The sequence below is a fragment of the Zeugodacus cucurbitae genome, chromosome 5 (genome assembly GCF_028554725.1).
Source record: "Zeugodacus cucurbitae isolate PBARC_wt_2022May chromosome 5, idZeuCucr1.2, whole genome shotgun sequence".
NCBI lineage: Eukaryota > Metazoa > Arthropoda > Insecta > Diptera > Tephritidae > Zeugodacus > Zeugodacus cucurbitae.
In genome coordinates, this window is record NC_071670.1 from 67323973 (window position 1) to 67343901 (window position 19929).

Sequence of the window (19929 nt, forward strand, 5' to 3'; positions counted from 1 at the left end):
CAAAATGCAACAAAACTGACAGCCCAACAACCAATAAGAAAACACCACGCCAAAATTATAGGAGTAAAAATAGCCGGCGACACAGAGAGAACAATCAGTTGAATTTTACACATCAGAGAATAAAGAATACAATTTGAAAGTGAAGTCGCGGAAGCATACAAAATATACATTAGTTTAAAAACTGCCAAAATAATTAAACTGTTACGTACAGGATAAATATTTAATATAGTAATAGTGAAGTAAGTATATTACATTGTTGCTGGTGAAAAATGAAGCACGTTTCATACGTTCTTTAAAAAGAGTTAGTGTGTGTTCCACTTTTGAAACAGTTGTAAAATGTGTGTATTTACTTAGGTGCATAAGTGCATACGTACGCAGTTATTGTGAAAGTGAACATAGGAGATGAAATCCTTAAATTCTAGATCTACAAAATAAAAGTAGAACTTTCTTCAATTAGCATTAATAATATTAGAAAGTTGTTAAAAAATCGCAACATTTCTGGAAATTTCTTTGCATACACACGAAGATTGTCTATACGTGTGAAATAGAGAGACCGTGAGAGCGATAAAGTATTGCCAACCACTGTGTCGTGTTTGCCAATTGGAATATTGAAAGAATTGCACATTGAGACCCTACTGAAAACAGAAAATAAACCTAACTTATAAACCTGATTTGGGGATGCCGTGAATAAATTTATGACAGTTCAAGAAACTATTCTATCATGGTTTCGTTTAAATTTGTACACATATGCAACTTTGCTCTTTATGAAGAGCTTGCAATGGAAGTTATTGATATTGATAGTTCCGGATATACACCTTCTAAAAGAAAACGGCGCTCACATATAGCTCTCGAAGTTATACGCCTACATTGTTCACAAATAGTTCATAATACATATATATATTTGCTTGTGCAAGCAGATGTGCATCCATTGACTTCGATTCCAATTCCAATTTAACAAAAAAGTCACAATCGGCGTTTATATACACGTCATACCTTTTACTGCACTCAATAAAGCAATATAAAAAGTCTGTATGGCAATAAAAATGTACACGTCAGTTACAGCGTTTCACTTCTAGTTGCCAACAAGTAAATTGTTCACATTGTTTAAACAGTTTTGCGCCACTTGTTTAAATAATTATTATACAATTCTTATAACACGACAGTATCTTATGTATAGTTGCTAACCATTTCCTCTAGACAAACAAGTAATACGTGTTCATTAAAAAAAAAAATATATAAAAAATATTTTTACAATTGCGCTTGTTTTATTGTTGAATTATTTCAACTTTCTAGCTGTTAGGTTCTGTTGATCTTTTCATATACATATGTATGTAGAAGTATATAGTACAAATGCATATGTGTCCCAACCCGTTTATTAGGTTTTATTTTCGTATAGCTTTGAGGATAAAATATATAATATATTCTATACAAAGGTCTCGAGCGTGGTTGATAGTATATGGAATGCATGCGCACACACCTACACATGTGCGTCTAGAAAGCTCTCTTTTGATTTTGGTTTTATATGTTAATCTGAATGCGCTCCAACTTTAGCGTATAACGTAACCGGCTCCCGGCTTTTTGCCTCTATAAAATTCCATTGGAAAGTGTACACGTATCAAGAAATTGTTGGTAACAATAGAAACAAAAATTTCTAACAGCTCCGGTCTTCGGTTAAAATACACACATATATGTATATGGAACTGCCATGTTTTGCTAATGCGGTCACGAAGTACACGGCTACTGAGTTTGAAGAGCGTATGAGTGAGAGAATTTATGGAATATTTGGGATTAGGAGACACACTAATTTATTGAACATTTATGTACACGTAGCACACTTTGAATTTTGATTATCAATGTCAGTCAGATTCTATAAGAGCTTAGTAGTAGACGTTCTTTCTGCTTTTTTATAATTTTGTAGGTATTTAAGAACTTTAGTAGCATGTGAAATTTTAACTTTATCACAGTTATTTGTCTTATTTTATAAAATAGCTTTAGGATTTACCGACATACATACATTTGTAAATTATTAACTGTGACGTAAGCAATTTTGTACCTGTTTCACAGTTACATCTTTGACGTGCTCTTAGATAACCTATTAATACATTTTATTACACTTACTAAATAATTTAATTTTTTACTCTTTTTTTACAGATAATTTAATACATATAGCGTAAAAAACTGCAACATGAAGGTTTGCTTATTACTTCTGGCCGTTGTGGCCTTTGTGAGTCTCTCACATGGTGAAGAGAAGAAGGAAAAGGATAAGGATATTGGCACAGTAATCGGTATCGATTTGGGCACAACATACTCTTGGTAAGTTGAGACGAACGTCTTGCTTTTTTTGACACTTTTTGGCAATTCAGATTATTAATTTTTTTTATTTTCCTACTTTAATTTTAGTGTTGGTGTATATAAAAATGGGCGTGTAGAAATTATTGCCAACGATCAGGGTAATCGTATCACACCATCTTATGTGGCATTCACTGCTGATGGTGAACGTCTTATTGGTGATGCTGCTAAGAATCAGTTGACAACGAATCCCGAGAACACAGTTTTCGACGCCAAACGTCTCATTGGTCGTGAATGGTCCGATACCAATGTCCAACATGATATCAAATTCTTCCCATTCAAGGTTGTTGAAAAGAACTCAAAACCACACATCAGTGTATCCACAGCTCAAGGCAACAAAGTATTCGCCCCTGAAGAAATTTCCGCTATGGTTTTGGGTAAAATGAAGGAAACCGCTGAGGCTTATCTTGGCAAGAAGGTTACACACGCTGTGGTTACTGTGCCCGCTTACTTCAATGACGCTCAACGACAGGCCACCAAGGATGCTGGTGTCATTGCTGGTTTGAACGTGATGCGTATCATTAATGAACCTACTGCCGCCGCTATTGCTTACGGTTTGGATAAGAAAGAGGGAGAGAAGAATGTGTTGGTATTCGATTTGGGCGGTGGTACTTTTGATGTCTCATTGCTGACCATCGACAATGGTGTATTCGAGGTAATTGCCACCAATGGTGACACTCACTTGGGTGGTGAAGATTTCGATCAACGTGTAATGGATCACTTCATCAAATTGTACAAGAAGAAGAAGGGTAAGGATATCCGCAAGGACAACCGTGCTGTGCAGAAATTGCGTCGTGAGGTCGAGAAGGCGAAACGTGCTTTGTCCGGTTCTCATCAAGTTCGTATTGAAATCGAATCATTCTTCGAGGGAGAAGACTTCTCAGAAACTTTAACTCGTGCTAAATTCGAAGAATTGAACATGGACTTGTTCCGCTCCACATTGAAACCAGTAACTAAGGTCTTGGAAGATGCCGATATGAATAAGAAGGATGTGCATGAAATCGTTTTGGTTGGTGGTTCTACACGTATTCCAAAAGTACAACAACTGGTTAAGGACTTCTTCAGCGGCAAGGAACCATCTCGCGGTATTAACCCTGATGAAGCTGTCGCCTATGGTGCTGCTGTACAAGCTGGTGTATTGTCCGGCGAACAAGATACCGATGCCATTGTTTTACTTGATGTCAATCCATTGACTATGGGTATTGAAACTGTTGGTGGTGTGATGACTAAATTGATTCCTCGCAACACTGTGATCCCAACAAAGAAATCGCAAATCTTCTCTACTGCTTCTGACAATCAGCACACAGTTACCATCCAAGTTTACGAAGGTGAACGTCCAATGACTAAGGATAACCATCTGCTCGGTAAATTCGATCTTACTGGTATTCCACCAGCACCACGTGGCATTCCTCAAATCGAAGTATCGTTTGAAATTGATGCTAACGGTATTTTGCAAGTTAGTGCCGAAGACAAGGGTACCGGCAACAAGGAAAAGATTGTGATCACCAACGATCAAAATCGTTTGACTCCTGAAGATATTGATCGCATGATCCGCGATGCTGAGAAGTTTGCCGATGAGGATAAGAAACTGAAAGAGAAGGTCGAGACCCGCAACGAATTGGAATCCTATGCCTACAGCTTAAAGAACCAAATTGGCGATAAGGACAAATTGGGTGGTAAATTGAGTGACGATGAAAAGACCAAAGTAGAAAGTGCCATCGATGAAACTATCAAATGGATGGAACAAAACGCCGATGCCGATCCAGAAGAGTACAAGAAGCAAAAGAAGGATCTGGAAGCGATTGTGCAACCCATCATCGCCAAGCTTTACCAAGGAGCTGGTGGTGCACCACCCACTGAAGAGAGTGAAGATGATGCGAAGGATGAACTGTAAAGAGCGGATGGAGTAAAAAATTAGTCCTTAATACGTTTACTATTAATTTCATTTAGTTATTAAAACTGATATAGAAAATTTCAGACTGATACACTCTTAAACAAAATAAGTTTAATAAATTTCGAAGATCTAATACGAAGAAAGACAGAATGAAGCCTATACAGTCCAGAAATATTTAATTTTCCAACACCAATGCCTGTTTTTTTTTTTAGTTGAACCAAACCAAATTTACCCAAGCCACATCACTTTTGATTGTAGAGAGAAGCGTATTTAGCTATTTAAAGCTTTAGTTTATTTATTTTTTTCTTTATTTAAAAATTTCGGATGTGTCGCACATTCCATGTCAAGTCTATCCAAAACTCGATATGTATAGAAGAGCAGTTAACTAAGTTTTGCAATTGTACATTTCTCATTCACACTCATGAATTGTAATTGTAACGCATGGAATAAGTGATTTCATTTTATACTAAACGGCAAAATATTGTAATTGAAAAGGAGCGAACGAAACTCTTCGATTTTACGAAGAGTTTCACGACAAAATAAATTAAACAAATAAACAAATAAACAAAATAATTAAGTGTTTTATTTAAATTAAATCCAGCTACAATATTTCGCTTTAGTAGATTAACTGGTTTATCGCAGTTAATACTCGCAACTGGCAGAAGTATGTGCATTTCGTGCAATTTGATTATAGGTTAATGACCTCACTGTTCAGTTATTTTGACATGTGTACTTCTATATAAATTTACATAGTCAAAAGTAATAATTAAATTCCTGCTCTCAATTTTATACCTTCGCATGTCTGGGTACCCAAATCGCAATGAATTATATTTGTTTGCTTTTGGTGGGGAATACATGTATGCTATTTCCGAGACCATTAAATATTTTCCATTAGATTTTTGCAAATCAAAGTAAAAAAAAACATTAAAATTGAGAAAACCCACAGAATCTGTTATACATACATATATTTTAGCGGCATTATTGCCAAAGATGGCTTCCCTACTTTTTTCCGGAAATAAATTTTTTGTTATAAAAAATAATTGCATACTTTTAGGCACTTATGCAAGAATAAAGTTTTTGCTTCGGTCGAGAGGCTTACCTGGGGACGCTTTGCCGTGTCCATTGTAATGTAAATTCTTCCTAATTCGATAAACCCTTACAAGTTGGATAATTTTACTTTTACACCGATTCAATTTACGATTATTCCTTCAAAATCCAAATTCATCGTTTGCAATGGGTGGTAATAACTTATCGAAACAGACGAGGTTAGATCGCCGAAAGGATAGCCGTTGGCCGGATAAAATCCAGGTCAATTCCGGCACAGCAGAACCGCCTGTCGTCAGAATTAGATTTATAACTTACCGATCCAAAGTGGTAACTGGCGGCTGTGCTGTTGTTTTCGTAGCGGAAGAGCGGATAAGGTCAGATCCGTTCTATTCGACGGTAAGATAAATTGTTTAAAAGCTAAGTATATAGTAATTTTTTAATAGTATGAGTGGATCCCAGACCCGGTGATGTCACAATGAGCCTTCTAAAGGCCAAGGTGCGTCGACAGACAGCCACTTAAACTAACCTAAATTATTTTTTAGTGACAGCGTTCTCAACGATCGTTTTTAAGCGATCATTTAATTTTGTTTCGGAATGAATTAAAAACATTAAAAAATTTAGCATTTCCTGGTAGTTTTAAAGATTGTTTGAAGTAAGACAATTTTTCATTAATTTTACGACCTTTGAAACCGAACTTCAAGTTTACAGTTATACCCTATAAGACAAATTATCTACTTGAACGTGATGAAGGAAGTGAAAAATCATCTAATATTCATAACATCCAGCAAAAGTTGATTGACAGCTGCATGTGTATAACCCAATCGACCATTAAGTACATTTATTTAGGCCTTCCATCAATCTATAATTTAGTTATGTATCGGTCTGTTATCTGTTATCTAAATGCATAGCTCCAAATTTTGGAGAAAGCAGGCATACAATAGCTCACTATATAAGCAACATTTATTACACCGCCAATATGTAAGATAGCCGCCGTTTAATATGCGTGGGTTGCTGGTAGGCACATACATATGTACATACATACTTATAAACCGGTGTAAGTATTGTAGCACATCGCATTTTATTTCTCTAGTATTTCATTTACAAATTTATGCTTTATACTTAATTACATTATGTTGTAATTGTTGCTTATGGATAGTAAAAAGGCTAAGTATTTTATTAAAATTTACTAAAAATAAATGTTTCAGTTTTAATCAGGCAAACGCATTTGAGATTTGCTTGATCCAAATGTCTGTATGTACGTATATGTATTGAGTTATAAGTGTTTTCTTGTATGTGTGTGTATATATTTTTTTCTAAAAATAATGATAGTATTGTATTTAAATCGACGCACTAATTTACAAACATTCAAGTTGTATGAAGCGAGAACCGGAAACGTTGTTGCACGTCTACGCAGCGCTTCCGTTGACTTCAAATATGTTTTGTTGTGTTACTGTTTTTACTCACTTTTAAATACTTAAAATGGAAATGTGTGAAATGAATAAAAGGTACGATATTGACTCGCATCATTATCCATCACCCCACCACCGCCTGCCTGCCTGCCTGCATGTTTTGCATACATATGTATGTATGTATGTCTGCCCGATTGTGGCCAATCTCAATATTTGCGTTTATAAATTTATTCCTGTTTCAGATTTAGATACGCCTGTTCCCCCATGTTGTTAGTGTTACTCTCTTCCTCGTCTTTCTGTTGAGTCCGCTGTAGCCAGCCAAACATTTTGTTTGTTTGTATTTGTTATTGCACGTACAGTGAGACACAGACAGAGTTTAACGAGTATATTTTAGGAGGAAAAGAAATCAAAAGAAAAAAGAAAATTTATAAAGATAAAATTGCATGTTTGTATTTATTTTTTTATAATTTCAAAAAAAAATTCTAATAAACTCAACAAATTTGATGATGAAAAGGAGGAATTAAACAAATAAATAGCAGAGCGCACCTAATTTTCTACATTAAAATTTACATATTTACACAAATATGCACAAGTGCAGATGAATGAATGCACAGTTATGTCTGTCCGTGACCATGTAAGTATGTACGCAAGTCAAAATACTCCAAATGCGCAAACAAGTCAATACTTAGCCAATAAATGAAGCACAAAATATGCATGTAATGATGATTGTGCGAAAATCCCATTCAAATGTAAATATTTAATATACATTATACACATACATATGTACATATATAAGTATGTTTGTATGTTTGCTGCATTTTACTCATTCCCTTGCAAATATTCATACATTTGTATAGCTTATTTTCCAGCGCTCTATATATATATATATATATCTTCCATACAAATGTTTGATTTATCAACATGATAACTAATATTAAAATGCACATGTACATATGTATGCATATGAACTAAATACTAGATGATTGATAAATGTTCAATAATAATGTCAATGAAAGCGATTCAATGTGATTTGCGGTGTTGCAATAAAGAAATTTGAGCTTTTGAGTATACAAATACAAAAAAACCTAAACTAACTTTTCTATAAAATAGTAAATTGAAAAATATTTTTTTATGTTATTGCGCAGATGTTAGAACACATTTTTATAATTTTAGAATTTGTTTATATTTGGGCTATGCATTTTCTGATTTTACCGATAACATTTTTTATATATTTTCAGTAGACAATGCATCGGTGCGATTGCATTGTCATAAAATATAATTTCTTCAATACATCCTTTCTTCACACATCGTGTTATATATAATTTAAAATTTCAAAAAGAAGTTTAAATATTTTTATGGTTCCGTTCTAGTATACACAGGATAGCCGTCGGAAATGGACCACTATTCGCCACAGAATAAAGACAATTATAATTTGTTATGCCGTTGTCATATCAACCAAGCTGTATGTATAATCGACCCATTTCATACATATTTTAATTATTATATACATACCTATTTCATTAAAATTCAATAAGCATAAGTTTCTCAACTCTTTTGTGCCTAGCCAAAACTTATGAAAAGTCTTTTTAATTTTTAACCTAGTATAAAATCATATGTGCCGACCGATATACAATACGAGGCGTCTCCATAACTATTATATATAAAACTAATCTCCATTAGATATCAAATTGTATTAAAATTTTAACACACACAAATCATTAATTTTTTTCAAATTCTCCGCAACCAAAATACGACGACAAAATGAAATGCCAAATGCTTTTTAATCTTTACAAAGAAAATTTAATTAAACTGTACATTATTATTGTTTTATACAAAGGCAATAAAATATTGACAAGGTTACGCATCGAATACACGCGTGTGCTAGTTTTGCATTGAATTCTGCTAAAGGGCTATTGAGTAGAAAATCCCTTCACTCCCCTTCTGCTTCTGGATCTGGGCGGCTTAGAATTTCCTGACAGAGTGCAATATAGTCCTGTGAAAGTTAGGAAAATTATTTTTAACGCAAATATTCACTTAATTTATGCAACAAAATGAACAAGGAACACAAGTCCATATTAGAAACATGTCACTTACATGAGGAGGCGGACAACATTGAGATGTGGGCACATAGCTGATCGCTTCTAGAACATAACACACCTAGACACTTCTTTTAGCTACATAAACAGTAATATGCATACATACGCACATATTCGTTTGGGAATAATATATATTGGTATGCAGTTGTGAGCTTGGAAGGTATTAATTTTTTTTCGGTTCACTTGAAAATGAAAATACGATTTTATCGTGTTTTCGATGGGTCCAAGTAAAAAGTGCTTAAACCTACAAACTATTTATGCAAATATTGACGCGAAAAGATAACTAAACTGTTATTAGAAGAATTTAAAAACTAATTTTCATGAAATCAGTGCTTCATAACATTATCCACATAATATGTATACGTCTATCTATCGCTCGCTTCTACCAAGGAAAACGTAATTTTAGCTTTTGGAATTTGAACTAATTACAAAGCTTATAACAATACATGCAAGTAGTCCAGGCTTTAAATACTACAAGTAAAATGTGGTGGCACAATGTCCTCATGTATCGATGCGAAACATTCCAAGTTTATTTAAACGGAGATATTTTAATTGTATATATATTTGTTTTTAGTATATAATAATACAAATATGTGTGTTTTTAAACAGATTATAGACTGAAAATCATGACTACACTATTTAACCTATATTTTTTTCCGCACTTTTATTAGATATAGCTTAATAAAAAAATCGTTCACTTTCGTCTCAGTGAAATTATGTCAACTTATGTTTTTTAGTTTCAATTCATTTCACTTCACCATTTTAAGAGTGTGTATACAAAATGATTATTTTTGAATATTAAAATTTATTCATCATTCAAAACTACATTAACAGAATGCAAGTTGATGTGAATCTGTGAATGTTTATCTGATTCCTACCAGAGGAGTTATATATATAAAAATAAAAAATACGGCGTATTAGAAAAAGCTTCGATATTGTATTGAATTTCGTCACTTTCTATGATGCATTCGTGTGGGGAAGAATTGGATGAAATGATAAATGTCTAAGGAGTGTGTATTTTATGACATGCGTTAACAATACAAAAACTTCAATACATATTAGCACATGTAGGTTGTGGTTTGACTGTGAAAGTTAATGTCGTGTGTCGCATTTTAGTGAAGACGATTTGATTTCTGTGGAAAATTTAATACATTTTGTGCTGATTAGTTATTGTATCTCAGTTTCTAATGTTGTTTATGTGTGTGTTGTTGTTTTTGGCTGCCTTTCAAATTTATTTCTTAAACAAAACGAACTTTTATCATGATCTCTACATTTTTAAGTTTGCTTGAGTTGTTTGTGGTTTGTATTTCTTAATTTTTATTAATTTTTCTGTTTTTTTTTTTCAATGTAAACGTTATTTTTATAAAATTTTTTGTTTAATGCAATAGTTATGAGAAAAATTAAAAATAAAAAGAAAAAGGAAAAACGATATTAAAGTTTAAGAGGTGAGCAAAGAAATTTCATTTTAAATTTACCGCTCGAAGTGGCATTTTAAAGTTGGCTGCTGCCTGCAGTTGAATTTGATAAGCTAAGCTATGAATTTTGAAGCCATAAAGTCTGCAAAAAAGAAACAGAGAATAAGTTGTTATATTAAAGTTATTCTATTTTATAAAAGTGGCATAATAAATGTGTATACTAAATGCTAATACATTAAAACTAAAATTAAAACACTAAAAACCTAATGCTAATGATTACAAGTAATGGTTATACATATACAAGAAATATGTCACGTATGTGAAAGACCAGGTTGAAAATATATTTTCTTTCAATTTAATTTTTGCGACACGTCAATGGATTAGTCTATATTTTTTCAAGTGCACTGCCACATTTGCGAATTTTCCTTCAGTCTCTACTTCATAATAATAAATATAAATATTTTGACATTTGACAGATCATTTTATGTAGAAGGAAAATTTCAATATAGACTATTTAAATTAGTGAAATAGAATTTAATTAGCAAACTATTTTTTAAAAAACTATAATAGTGTTGTTGTTTTAAAGACATAAATTATTCCACCAAAAAAGTTTAAATTCTGCCGAGTGGACGGAATAAAATGTTCCGAATGTGAAGACCTGATCGTCGTGGGAACTAGAGAAGGGATATAAAACTATGGATGTATGGATATAGTTTTAGTAAATCAAAGATGTAGTCACAATTGTTTTATATTAGGAAATGAATAAATAATTTCCAGTTTTTTAGCAACATTGCTTTCTGCGATCTTTAACTTTATAGTCTGCGATTATCCATTAAATGATGTATTCATTACAGCTTAATGATGAATGAAAAAAACTAACCCTAAACTTTATATACACGTTTTAAATTCCTTATATATTAAGATATTATTTATAATGTACTACACCACAATTCCCTCACTTACCTTGGAACAAATTGATTAGTCGGCCGTTTAGGACGATATTCAGGATGTACCATGAAGAGCATGTGTGGAAATCCCGTGCCAAAGTAAGCACCATCCGTATGATGATGACGCGACGATTTTGGCGTATATACATCAATACATTTGGGGCAATAGGTTTTTACCATAGCCTCACCAGGTATATCTGATAGACCTGTAAAAGATTGCGTTTAGTTTAAATTTAGTAAATAATTTGTTTTTATAAGTGACGCACCTAAAGGTAACATGGGCTGGCTTTCACAATATACACGTGGGCAATGTCCAAAATCACCAGTTTGGTATTTTTCGATCATTTGCGCAATTCCGCGATTTGTCAAAATGTATCGAGCATGTATCAAGCCGTACAGCATTTCTGCTGCCTGCTCCGTCATATCTGATTGTAGTTGATTCTCTTCCAGATCATCTTCTATAAATAAATAAATATTATTTTAGTTTTATATCGTTGCATTTTTAAAATGATATACATGCCTGGTTCGAGATCAAGGATCATATCAAGAGCATTTCTATAGTTGGGAACTTGTTCATTTAAACCGGTTAAATTGAATTTGTCCTGTATATAATCCTCATCCACCTATAAAGAGAAAAATATATGTTTAATATATTAAATTCAACAAAAATGTAGAGTAATAATAAATATTTTTAAACCCCCAATATGTGTGACCACAACATTCAAATTGAATCATTCCATGGACAAACTATGGTGACAGTAAAGGAATGTTAGATTAATAGTTAAGGGTGGGAGAATTCTAAATCAAATTATATGGCAACAATCTAAGGAAATTTTGTCACCAATCGAAATTCATTCACGCTAACTTTTGCCATACCCACATTGTGAAAACTATAGTGATTAGATAACAAAGAGGAATTGAAAATAATATCGAAATCGAATTTACTGCATTAATATAATTATTAAATGTATGGTAAAGCACTTACCTCACAGAAGAATTCATTGCCGCGCAGCCCACAAAACCATGTTACCCAGGAGACCTCTTCGGAACTGCTCATTTTTCTGAAAATTCAAAAGAAAGTGCGAACACAAGGAAACGATATTAGTCTATTTCCGACACATGATACTTTGTACATTTTACTTCAATTTTTACGATTTCAACGTACAGTAGGGATAGAATTTTTGCAAAATTAACAAACAAAATTAATAACACAAAATAAAACTAGTTCTCTAAGACGATTATCTACAGAATTTCTTGCAGTTTTATTTAGTTTTCTTTTATTAAAGCACAGTTTAAACGAGTAATGGTATTCGCTTTTCATTCACAATTCCGACATTTTTGCCAGCAGCAACGAAAATGAATAAAATATTTTATGCCTCGCTTTCTCACTACTTCTTTATCATCCTGTTCACTTTCAAATCTCATTCGTTGACTTTACCTATCCTCCATATTAATTCTTTTGCGACAGCGGCAACACTATTGCATACACCAATCTTCTATCCTGCTCACACACGGTGGAAAAGAAAACCGATTATTAATATAGCGATATAGCGGACAATATGAGAAGGTACGGTACACGCTGAAAGCCAATTAATCAACCGACCGACCGACTACTTCACTAACTCAAAATGCCTCCTTGTTTTCTTTCCCCGCAAATACAGATACATTTATCCACTGAAAAACTTCAACTGCCTCGTCTTCACGCACGCATTTATATTTTCAATTGATTTTTATGTATTCCGTCACAATTAATCTTCATGAAAAATCTTTTCATAGCACTTTTGCACATTTAATTTAATTTTATTCTTTTAAAACGGTACACTCACCTATTGTTGCTTTGCCCAGCCACACTCCACAGAAAATGAAAATTAAAAGAAAATTTCATAAGAGAGAAAAATCAAAGGGAGAGTCAACACCAGGGTTGCGTGGCACTAATTTCAGTGTTGCATTTCGCAACACCTATTTTTCTATCCAAGTTCTTTCGCTTATTTCGCTTTCTCAGGCTATACGTAAACAACGGCGAATATGTACTGAAATATACATCCCATTTAACTTTATTTAATAAAAGTACCAAGCTCGGTTAATAAAATTATTTGTTTTAATACACATCTGAAATAAGAAATCAAATTTTTGGGTGTTCGCCTTTTTAGTTTTTCGAGTTAGCAGCAAAATATATTTTTAATTGCGGTTTTAGATTTATATTTAAAAAACTATTAAAATAAACGCCGTTAGTGTAAAAAAAGCTTTTAATAAAGATTAAAAATAATATAGAGAATATTTGGTTGCTCTGCTTTTCTTAAATAAGAAATTTAAATTTGACTTAATAATTTAGCTATAATTCATAATATGGTATTACCACGATTTTTTCTCAAAATAATTCTTTCAATTTTTTATTATGTATAAACTTCTATAACAGGGTAAATATATACCAAAAATATTAATCATTGGTTTATTTTGATATTATTTGGCACTTGTTTGAAAATAAAAATGGTTTTGATTATTTTAATAGTGTGGCAACATTATTGTTTTTGAGCACGTTGTGCCACAATCACAATAAAGTGGTTCATAATTTGTAAAATGTTGGAGGATGAAAATCTGGACCAAAAGCCACCACGTAAAAGTGGGAAATCCGCTCCAGCGCGTTATTTTCATGCGCCTGTTCCCGAGGAAGAGGTTAAGGCCATCAAATTGAAAGGTGTCAGCCAACAGAATTTCTCAGGCGAGATCATTAAGGTTGAACAAGGCAAGCAGGTCGGCTTTAAGAAGAGTTATCAACGCAAAGGACCGAAAACAAAACCCGTCAAATCGGAAATAACAGAATCAAAACCAAAAATTCCAAAGGAACGCCTTAAAAAGTATGATAAAGGCGAAAAGGTACGATCTAAAGGTGTAAGAACTAAATTTTTCAAAGAGAAACAACAGCGCAAAGAAGTATATTTGGAATATGCAACGGAACAAGCAGCTCGAACAGAACTTTTACTTACGGAACAACAGGGTTTTATTGAACCTGACGAAGAAGAGATAACTGCACAGTATCGTCAAGTAGAAATAGCGAATAATGTAAGTTTTAAAATATTTATTGTAAACGCTTGGCTTAATTAGATCTCCTTTTAAGGTTGACATTTTATCAGCATCGAAACATTTCAAATTAAATCTCGATTTTGGTCCGTACTCTTTGCGCTATACTAAAAATGGTCGCCATTTGCTACTTGGTGGACGCCGAGGACATGTGGCCGCATTCGATTGGGTCACAAAGAAGCTCCTTTGTGAAATGAACGTAATGGAGGAAGTAGCTGATGTATCGTGGTTGCATGTACATACTATGTTTGCATGTGCGCAAAAAGATTGGGTTTACATCTATGATAGTCAAGGCACTGAATTGCATTGTGTAAAACGTTTATACAGAGTTAACTGTATGGAGTTCTTACCTTACCACTTTCTGCTTGCTACTGGCAATAAAGATGGCTATGCGTCGTGGCTGGATGTATCTATCGGCGAGTTAGTCAGTAATTTCAATACTAAACTTGGTGATATACGATTAATGCATCAAAATCCAGGAAATGGTGTTTTATGTATTGGCGGCGCTAAAGGCGTAGTGTCTATGTGGTCTCCAAAAGTGCGTGAACCACTTGCAAAATTGCTATGTCACTCCACACCTATGAGTGCATTGACGGTGGATCCTAAAGGGCAATATATGGTCACGGCAGGCCAAGATCGTAAAGTTAAGGTTTGGGATGTGCGCGCTTTAAAAGGGCCCCTTGTGAGTTATCAATTAAGACTACCAGCTAATCAGGTTGTGGTATCTCAGCGTGGCTCTCTGGCATATTCACAGGTAACAACATTTGGAAATATTTGTTTTGTAATTATATTAAAATATAATTTATTATTTATACAGGGCACATACTGTGAGATTCAATCGAACTTGTTGTTGGGAGAAAAGGCTGCAACACCATATCTTCGTCAAATGTGTGATTCATTTGTGCATGGCATGCGCTTCTGTCCCTATGAAGATATCCTCGGCATAGCAACCGCTAAAGGTTTTCAGTCATTACTTGTACCCGGTTCCGGTGAACCCAATTATGATGCTTTGGAGGATAATCCTTATCAGACCAAGTCACAACGTCGTGAACATGAAGTTCACGCGCTTTTGGAGAAAATACCAGCCGAGTTGATTACATTGAATCCGAATGAAATTTCTGCTGTTGATGTGCCCACGTTGCAAGAAAAAGTTGACGCGAAGCGTTCGTTATTCCATTTGAAACCACCAAAAATAAACTTTAAATCGCGTCACAAAATGAAGGGTCGTGGTGGAAGTGCGAAAGCTTCACGTAATAAACAAATCGTTAAGGACCTCAAAAGAAAGGTATGTGTTGCTAAAAAATTTGCAGATAAATACTCATTTATATTTCTTTATGCAGGAGTTTATCGATGATATCAAGAAATCGAAGCAGACTATCTTCAAACAGCAAACAAAAAAAGCAAGCGATTTTATACCGCTTGACGCAAGTGTTCCGTCAGTACTGGATCGTTTTAAACCGAAAAGTACGAAGAAGAAATGATTGAACAAAATTAGTTATGAAATATTCCCACTTAAATATAAATTTGTTTATTCATACAAATATTACATAACAATATTTCTATACCGAATTTTAGTCCTGAGTACGGTTATCAGTAAACACCTGTTAAGTATTTTTTTTTTTGCTTTTTAGCCGGATAGTATATATTTGAAATAGTTCACAATTCTTTTGTCCGTAATATGCTTATCGATATTTTGATGCAAAAGTTCTTTTTGCTCTGGTGAAAAATTCCTTTCGGTCCAGTAAAATAAATTGATAATGTGTTTTTTACCCTCAAACGCATTTGGTGCTCCAGCAACTTGTATTTTCTGTAAATTTTCAATAACGGCTGAAATTTTACTTTCCAACGCACGAAGAAAAGTCGAATTTTTCTGCTTGGCTAAAGTGGACATAGCAATAACGGTGGACACTTGCACATATGGTTTGAGTAAAAGTTGTGGCAAATACTCCAAGAAGCGTTCGAATATATGCTCCCCATAATGTTGTCTTAGCTGTGTGGTTTGCACAATGTCACAAATGAGGGTGAGCACTTCTGTTTCGGAGTTAGTTTTAGCAGGAAAATTGTTTTGCAGAAAAGCTTCCATGGTACTGTTCAGTAGTGGTAGCGTTAGATCCTTATGCAATTGCAAAAATTTAATATCGTTCTCAAATAAGCTGATACGTAAAGCTCGTATCAGAGCGTGGTGGTTTTGTAAGGGATGCGCCGAGAGATTAGATACAACTTCTTCGAGGTATTTGAACAACGCAGTGAACCTTTCGGTCTGCGTATGTATTGCGCTGTGTGACTTGTAAAATTGGCACATTAAGTATGCCATGCATATGTTTTGCTCTAAACATAACTCGCCACCGCTAAGGCTTAACAATTTTAAATGTTTCTTGTAAGATTTCTTGCTCGCATCCGGATCTGTAAAAAACAAATTTGATTGGTTATTAGCACTAAATACTTAAAAATGGCATAATATAACCTTTTTCACAATTCTGTTGGTAAGGAAAACCTTCAGATAAAAAGCTGTCAGCAAAAACTTCTGCATATTGCTGTTGAAACCACGCGCTTAGTTGCTTATTGCTTTCGGTCTCTTCGTGCAACTCAATTAGTATCCAGATATTTTGTAGTATTTCTAATGCAACTTTCAGAGTTTGTGCTGCCTCACTTGTCAATGTTGCCGACATTTGCTGCTCCTGTGGTCGTACTTCAATCCAGGATTCCACCAGTAAAGGCAGCAGGTGATCAACGTATTCCCGTAGCCTTTCCTCTTCATTACCTTCTATGGCGTCAGCACTTTTATGGCCTAACGAAGGTCTCAGCACGGCTAGTAGGTCGACTTTATTCGCCGAACTAAGAAATTGTCTTTTTATATTGTAATGCTGTGGCGCAGTTGGATTGAATGTAACATTTTTTGTGAAGCTATTCACAATTTTTCCACTATTATTTGCGCGTTTATATTCAACTAAAGTAGCGAGCATTTGACGCAAACGTTCCAAAACTTTAGTACGCCACTTTATTGTAGTTTGCTTTTCGCCTAAGCGAACAGTAAGTGTTCGGCTGGTGTGATCACCTTCTTTGCGCGCACGCGAAATCATTTCAAGGAAATTTCGTATGATCTTTACACTATGTGTAACTACTAACTGTGGCACATGTTCCATGAGAACATCAAGCATTAGAAGTGAATCTTCTTGTATCGCCGGTTGTATATGTGTCATCGCACAACGTAAATAAGATGAGATTATATGGAAGAAAGGCACAACCTCATCCGTTTTTAGCGCACTTAAAAGACATTTCAACACCTTAAATGAATCCCGTCGTGTATCTCTATCGATATCCAACGAAATTGCAGAAACACCTTGCAACAGGCTGTTCATATAACCAGTTAGATTAATACGTCCAGCAACTATGGCCTCGCGTAGATTTCGCAACGCATCAGCACGCATATTTGAACTGTGGTGTTTCAAGCGTGAAATAGTTTCCTTCAAGTTCAATTGGCGTTCTCCATCAGCGTATTGTGATTCCGTCAACTGTTCCCTGATCGTAATTTTACGAACCTTGAATTCCGTTTTAGTGACATTAAGACCTTTAGGCAATTTGGTGGCCTTTAGTTTAACTTTCGCCTTCTCAGAGCGTAATTTCTTCTTGTGGCTCACCATTTCACTTTTTAACTAAATAAATTGTTTTATTCCAAACCTATTCAAAATCAAAACAAACCTCCACGTTTTTTATTCCAATCTGAATTGTCTGAGTGTTGCCACATTATTTTATAAGCAAATATTATAGTGTATTTACATCAACTTCAAGGGGAGTAGATTTTATGTGGGAATAGTTTGTATATGACATACGGTATACTTAACGGTCAGACATTAATAGATTTTTTCAAGTCAAACACGAAACTTCGAAAAATCAATCAAGGTCTCATTAATTATTGCATTTTAACATTTTAAAAACTACTAGGAAGATACTTCCTCTCTTAGAATACTGATAACAGAACGAATGTGATAACAACGACTTCTTTTCTATCTTGTAGATCGCCGAAATGAAAGTCCTTGATCGGATAAAATCCGATACCACAGAACCGGCTGTCGTGGGAAAGTTACGAAGTTGCGAACTACTCCTCGACGAAATGTACGTTGAGCTATTTCTCAACTCATTGGACTATTGATGACTAGAGTTATGTTAACCGTTCGGTGCTACACAACTTGAACGGACCGCGATTTTTATACGTCAAAGAACTGTCAAATCGGCAGGATTCACAAAAATTTGATTTAAGAATCTATTTTCCGAAAGTCGGCACTGTATAATTGATTCAAAACTTTCAAACCCTCAACAACATGAATTTATCGATTCCAGTACGGTGCACTGATAATAAATCAAACACAAGTTTTTTATTTAAATGCTGTAAAAAAGTAAAAACTGATGTCTTTATTGATTAATCCGTTTTTTCTTGGTTTTCAGTCACGAACAATGTTCATAGGGATATAGAGAATTGCTGGAAGAAAACATTTTTTATGCAAAAAATAACTTCACAATAGAAAATTAACATTTTAATATAAAATGAGAAAACATATTCAAATTGTTGAAAATCAAATAAAAAAATTATGCTAACAAATTGAATACACACACACAATTTGTGTATTAATTAAGAATTGAGTATCAAAATGAAAAGGTGAAATTCAATACTAGAATTACAACGTTCATTCTCTAAGATTTGAAAAATAAATAAATAAATAAATTTCGTTAATATGTTAAAGTATACAGTTCAATTAGATGAACTTACAAGAGTTATTTTTTTCATGCCTTGAGTATTTGAGCAAAAATTAAAGTAAAATAAATCAAAGGAGTTTTATGTATATATACTACAGCTACGTATGTAAGGATGTTTGCAGTCAGTAAAGTGCTGTTGTTGCGTATATTCCTATAAACACCTGTCACAGCATCCATTGTGCGCCTTTTATATACATAGGATTATATATGTGGGTTCCAGCTTCACTGCAGTGCATTGCATTTTACGGCTGAGTGCTATTAGAACTCCGTTTATGACACAGTTGCATGAAATCCTCACAGTTTTATGCGTTGAAATTATGGTTTGGATTCTCCAATTCTCCAACGACTCCAACAGATTACAGCTGACTCCGCTTCCACTCGAGTATCGTTTCACGGCAAAGTATTTTTTTTTTTTTTGTTAAATTACCAGATTGAATACACTTTCATAACAAATACAAAAATGAATAAATAAAAACAACTGACAATTAAATAAATAGCATCTAACAATGTAGAAAATATCACATAGTAAGTAAGGCGCCTACATAGTTGGCACCCGAATATCACTTGTTTGCTTTGTACTATAAATTTGTATGTAGAGTTGTTGGCTGAACCAACATGGAATATGAATTTTACATGTAAAAATAATTAACAATTGTAACGATTATTTATAAACTAATTCTTGTGGTAGCTATAATTCAGTTTGTTTTGTTTTTTATCAGCTATAGCAAACATAATTTATTTTATTATTATTTTGTAAGTTTGTATTTAATTCTATAAGAGTACATTAGTATTTGTTAGTAGCAACTGCAATAGTTTTCAAATAATTTTGTATTTACTTAAACGGTTATATTGTTATTGTTTACCGAAGTAATTTAATATACAAGTATCTTCATTAAAATAAAAGCAAATATTCGCAATTTTTCGGATACAGTGATAAATTGT

At 33.8% G+C, this 19929-nt stretch overlaps 4 protein-coding genes across 12 annotated transcripts; 2 read left to right on the forward strand and 2 right to left on the reverse strand.

The window, feature by feature from the left end:
- The first annotated feature begins 88 nt into the window (after window positions 1-88).
- Hsc70-3_0 (endoplasmic reticulum chaperone BiP) lies at window positions 89-4393 on the forward strand. 3 transcript variants are annotated; one of them, XM_011183403.3, is made up of 3 exons: window positions 89-239; window positions 2152-2313; window positions 2401-4393. In XM_011183403.3, exons 2-3 carry the CDS (start codon window positions 2186-2188, stop codon window positions 4241-4243), a joined length of 1971 nt encoding a protein of 656 aa, XP_011181705.1. In that variant the 5' UTR covers window positions 89-239; window positions 2152-2185; the 3' UTR covers window positions 4244-4393. The 3 variants fall into 3 exon arrangements, with proteins under 3 accessions (XP_011181705.1, XP_011181706.1, XP_054086970.1); XM_011183404.3 differs by lacking the exon at window positions 89-239 and adding an exon at window positions 1763-1914; XM_054230995.1 differs by lacking the exon at window positions 89-239 and adding an exon at window positions 1900-1918.
- Window positions 4290-13068, reverse strand: Hiat1_0 (casein kinase II subunit beta). Of its 7 annotated transcripts, XM_054231000.1 has the most exons (8): window positions 12781-12958; window positions 12596-12658; window positions 12143-12218; window positions 11678-11780; window positions 11424-11615; window positions 11174-11363; window positions 10271-10352; window positions 4290-7007 (listed from the first exon to the last, which is right to left on the reverse strand). In XM_054231000.1, exons 2-8 carry the CDS (start codon window positions 12604-12606, stop codon window positions 6927-6929), a joined length of 735 nt encoding a protein of 244 aa, XP_054086975.1. In that variant the 5' UTR covers window positions 12607-12658; window positions 12781-12958; the 3' UTR covers window positions 4290-6926. The 7 variants fall into 7 exon arrangements, with proteins under 7 accessions (XP_054086975.1, XP_011181707.1, XP_011181713.1 ...); XM_011183405.3 differs by lacking the exons at window positions 12596-12658; window positions 12781-12958 and adding an exon at window positions 12984-13068; XM_011183411.3 differs by having other exon boundaries at window positions 12596-12958.
- Window positions 13069-13658: 590 nt separating this feature from the next.
- LOC105211787 (WD repeat-containing protein 46) lies at window positions 13659-15797 on the forward strand. The gene is made up of 4 exons (XM_011183412.3): window positions 13659-14217; window positions 14273-14989; window positions 15053-15520; window positions 15576-15797. Exons 1-4 carry the CDS (start codon window positions 13735-13737, stop codon window positions 15714-15716), a joined length of 1809 nt encoding a protein of 602 aa, XP_011181714.2. The 5' UTR covers window positions 13659-13734; the 3' UTR covers window positions 15717-15797.
- Window positions 15731-17973, reverse strand: LOC105211788 (testis-expressed protein 10). Its single transcript, XM_011183413.3, has 2 exons — window positions 16700-17973; window positions 15731-16638 (listed from the first exon to the last, which is right to left on the reverse strand). The coding sequence occupies exons 1-2, from the start codon at window positions 17874-17876 to the stop codon at window positions 15863-15865; spliced, it is 1953 nt and encodes a 650-aa protein (XP_011181715.2). The 5' UTR covers window positions 17877-17973; the 3' UTR covers window positions 15731-15862.
- Between the last annotated feature and the right edge of the window lie 1956 nt (window positions 17974-19929).

Excerpts from the sequence above, each read along its gene's own strand:
- LOC105211788 (XM_011183413.3), bottom strand. The coding sequence starts at position 17,876 with ATGGTGAGCCACAAGAAGAAATTACGCTCTGAGAAGGCGAAAGTTAAA. Across the intron at positions 16,639-16,699 it reads CCAACAGAATTGTGAAAAAG|ATCCGGATGCGAGCAAGAAA; the intron begins GTTATATTATGC and ends TGTTTTTTACAG.
- Hiat1_0 (XM_011183405.3), bottom strand. The coding sequence starts at position 13,042 with ATGAAATTTTCTTTTAATTTTCATTTTCTGTGGAGTGTGGCTGGGCAA. Across the intron at positions 11,364-11,423 it reads CCAGCCCATGTTACCTTTAG|GTCTATCAGATATACCTGGT; the intron begins GTGCGTCACTTA and ends AATCTTTTACAG. Across the intron at positions 10,353-11,173 it reads ACTAATCAATTTGTTCCAAG|ACTTTATGGCTTCAAAATTC; the intron begins GTAAGTGAGGGA and ends TCTTTTTTGCAG.
- LOC105211787 (XM_011183412.3), top strand. The coding sequence starts at position 13,735 with ATGTTGGAGGATGAAAATCTGGACCAAAAGCCACCACGTAAAAGTGGG. Across the intron at positions 14,218-14,272 it reads AAGTAGAAATAGCGAATAAT|GTTGACATTTTATCAGCATC; the intron begins GTAAGTTTTAAA and ends TCTCCTTTTAAG. Across the intron at positions 15,521-15,575 it reads TTAAGGACCTCAAAAGAAAG|GAGTTTATCGATGATATCAA; the intron begins GTATGTGTTGCT and ends TTCTTTATGCAG.
- Hsc70-3_0 (XM_011183403.3), top strand. The coding sequence starts at position 2,186 with ATGAAGGTTTGCTTATTACTTCTGGCCGTTGTGGCCTTTGTGAGTCTC. Across the intron at positions 2,314-2,400 it reads TTGGGCACAACATACTCTTG|TGTTGGTGTATATAAAAATG; the intron begins GTAAGTTGAGAC and ends CTTTAATTTTAG.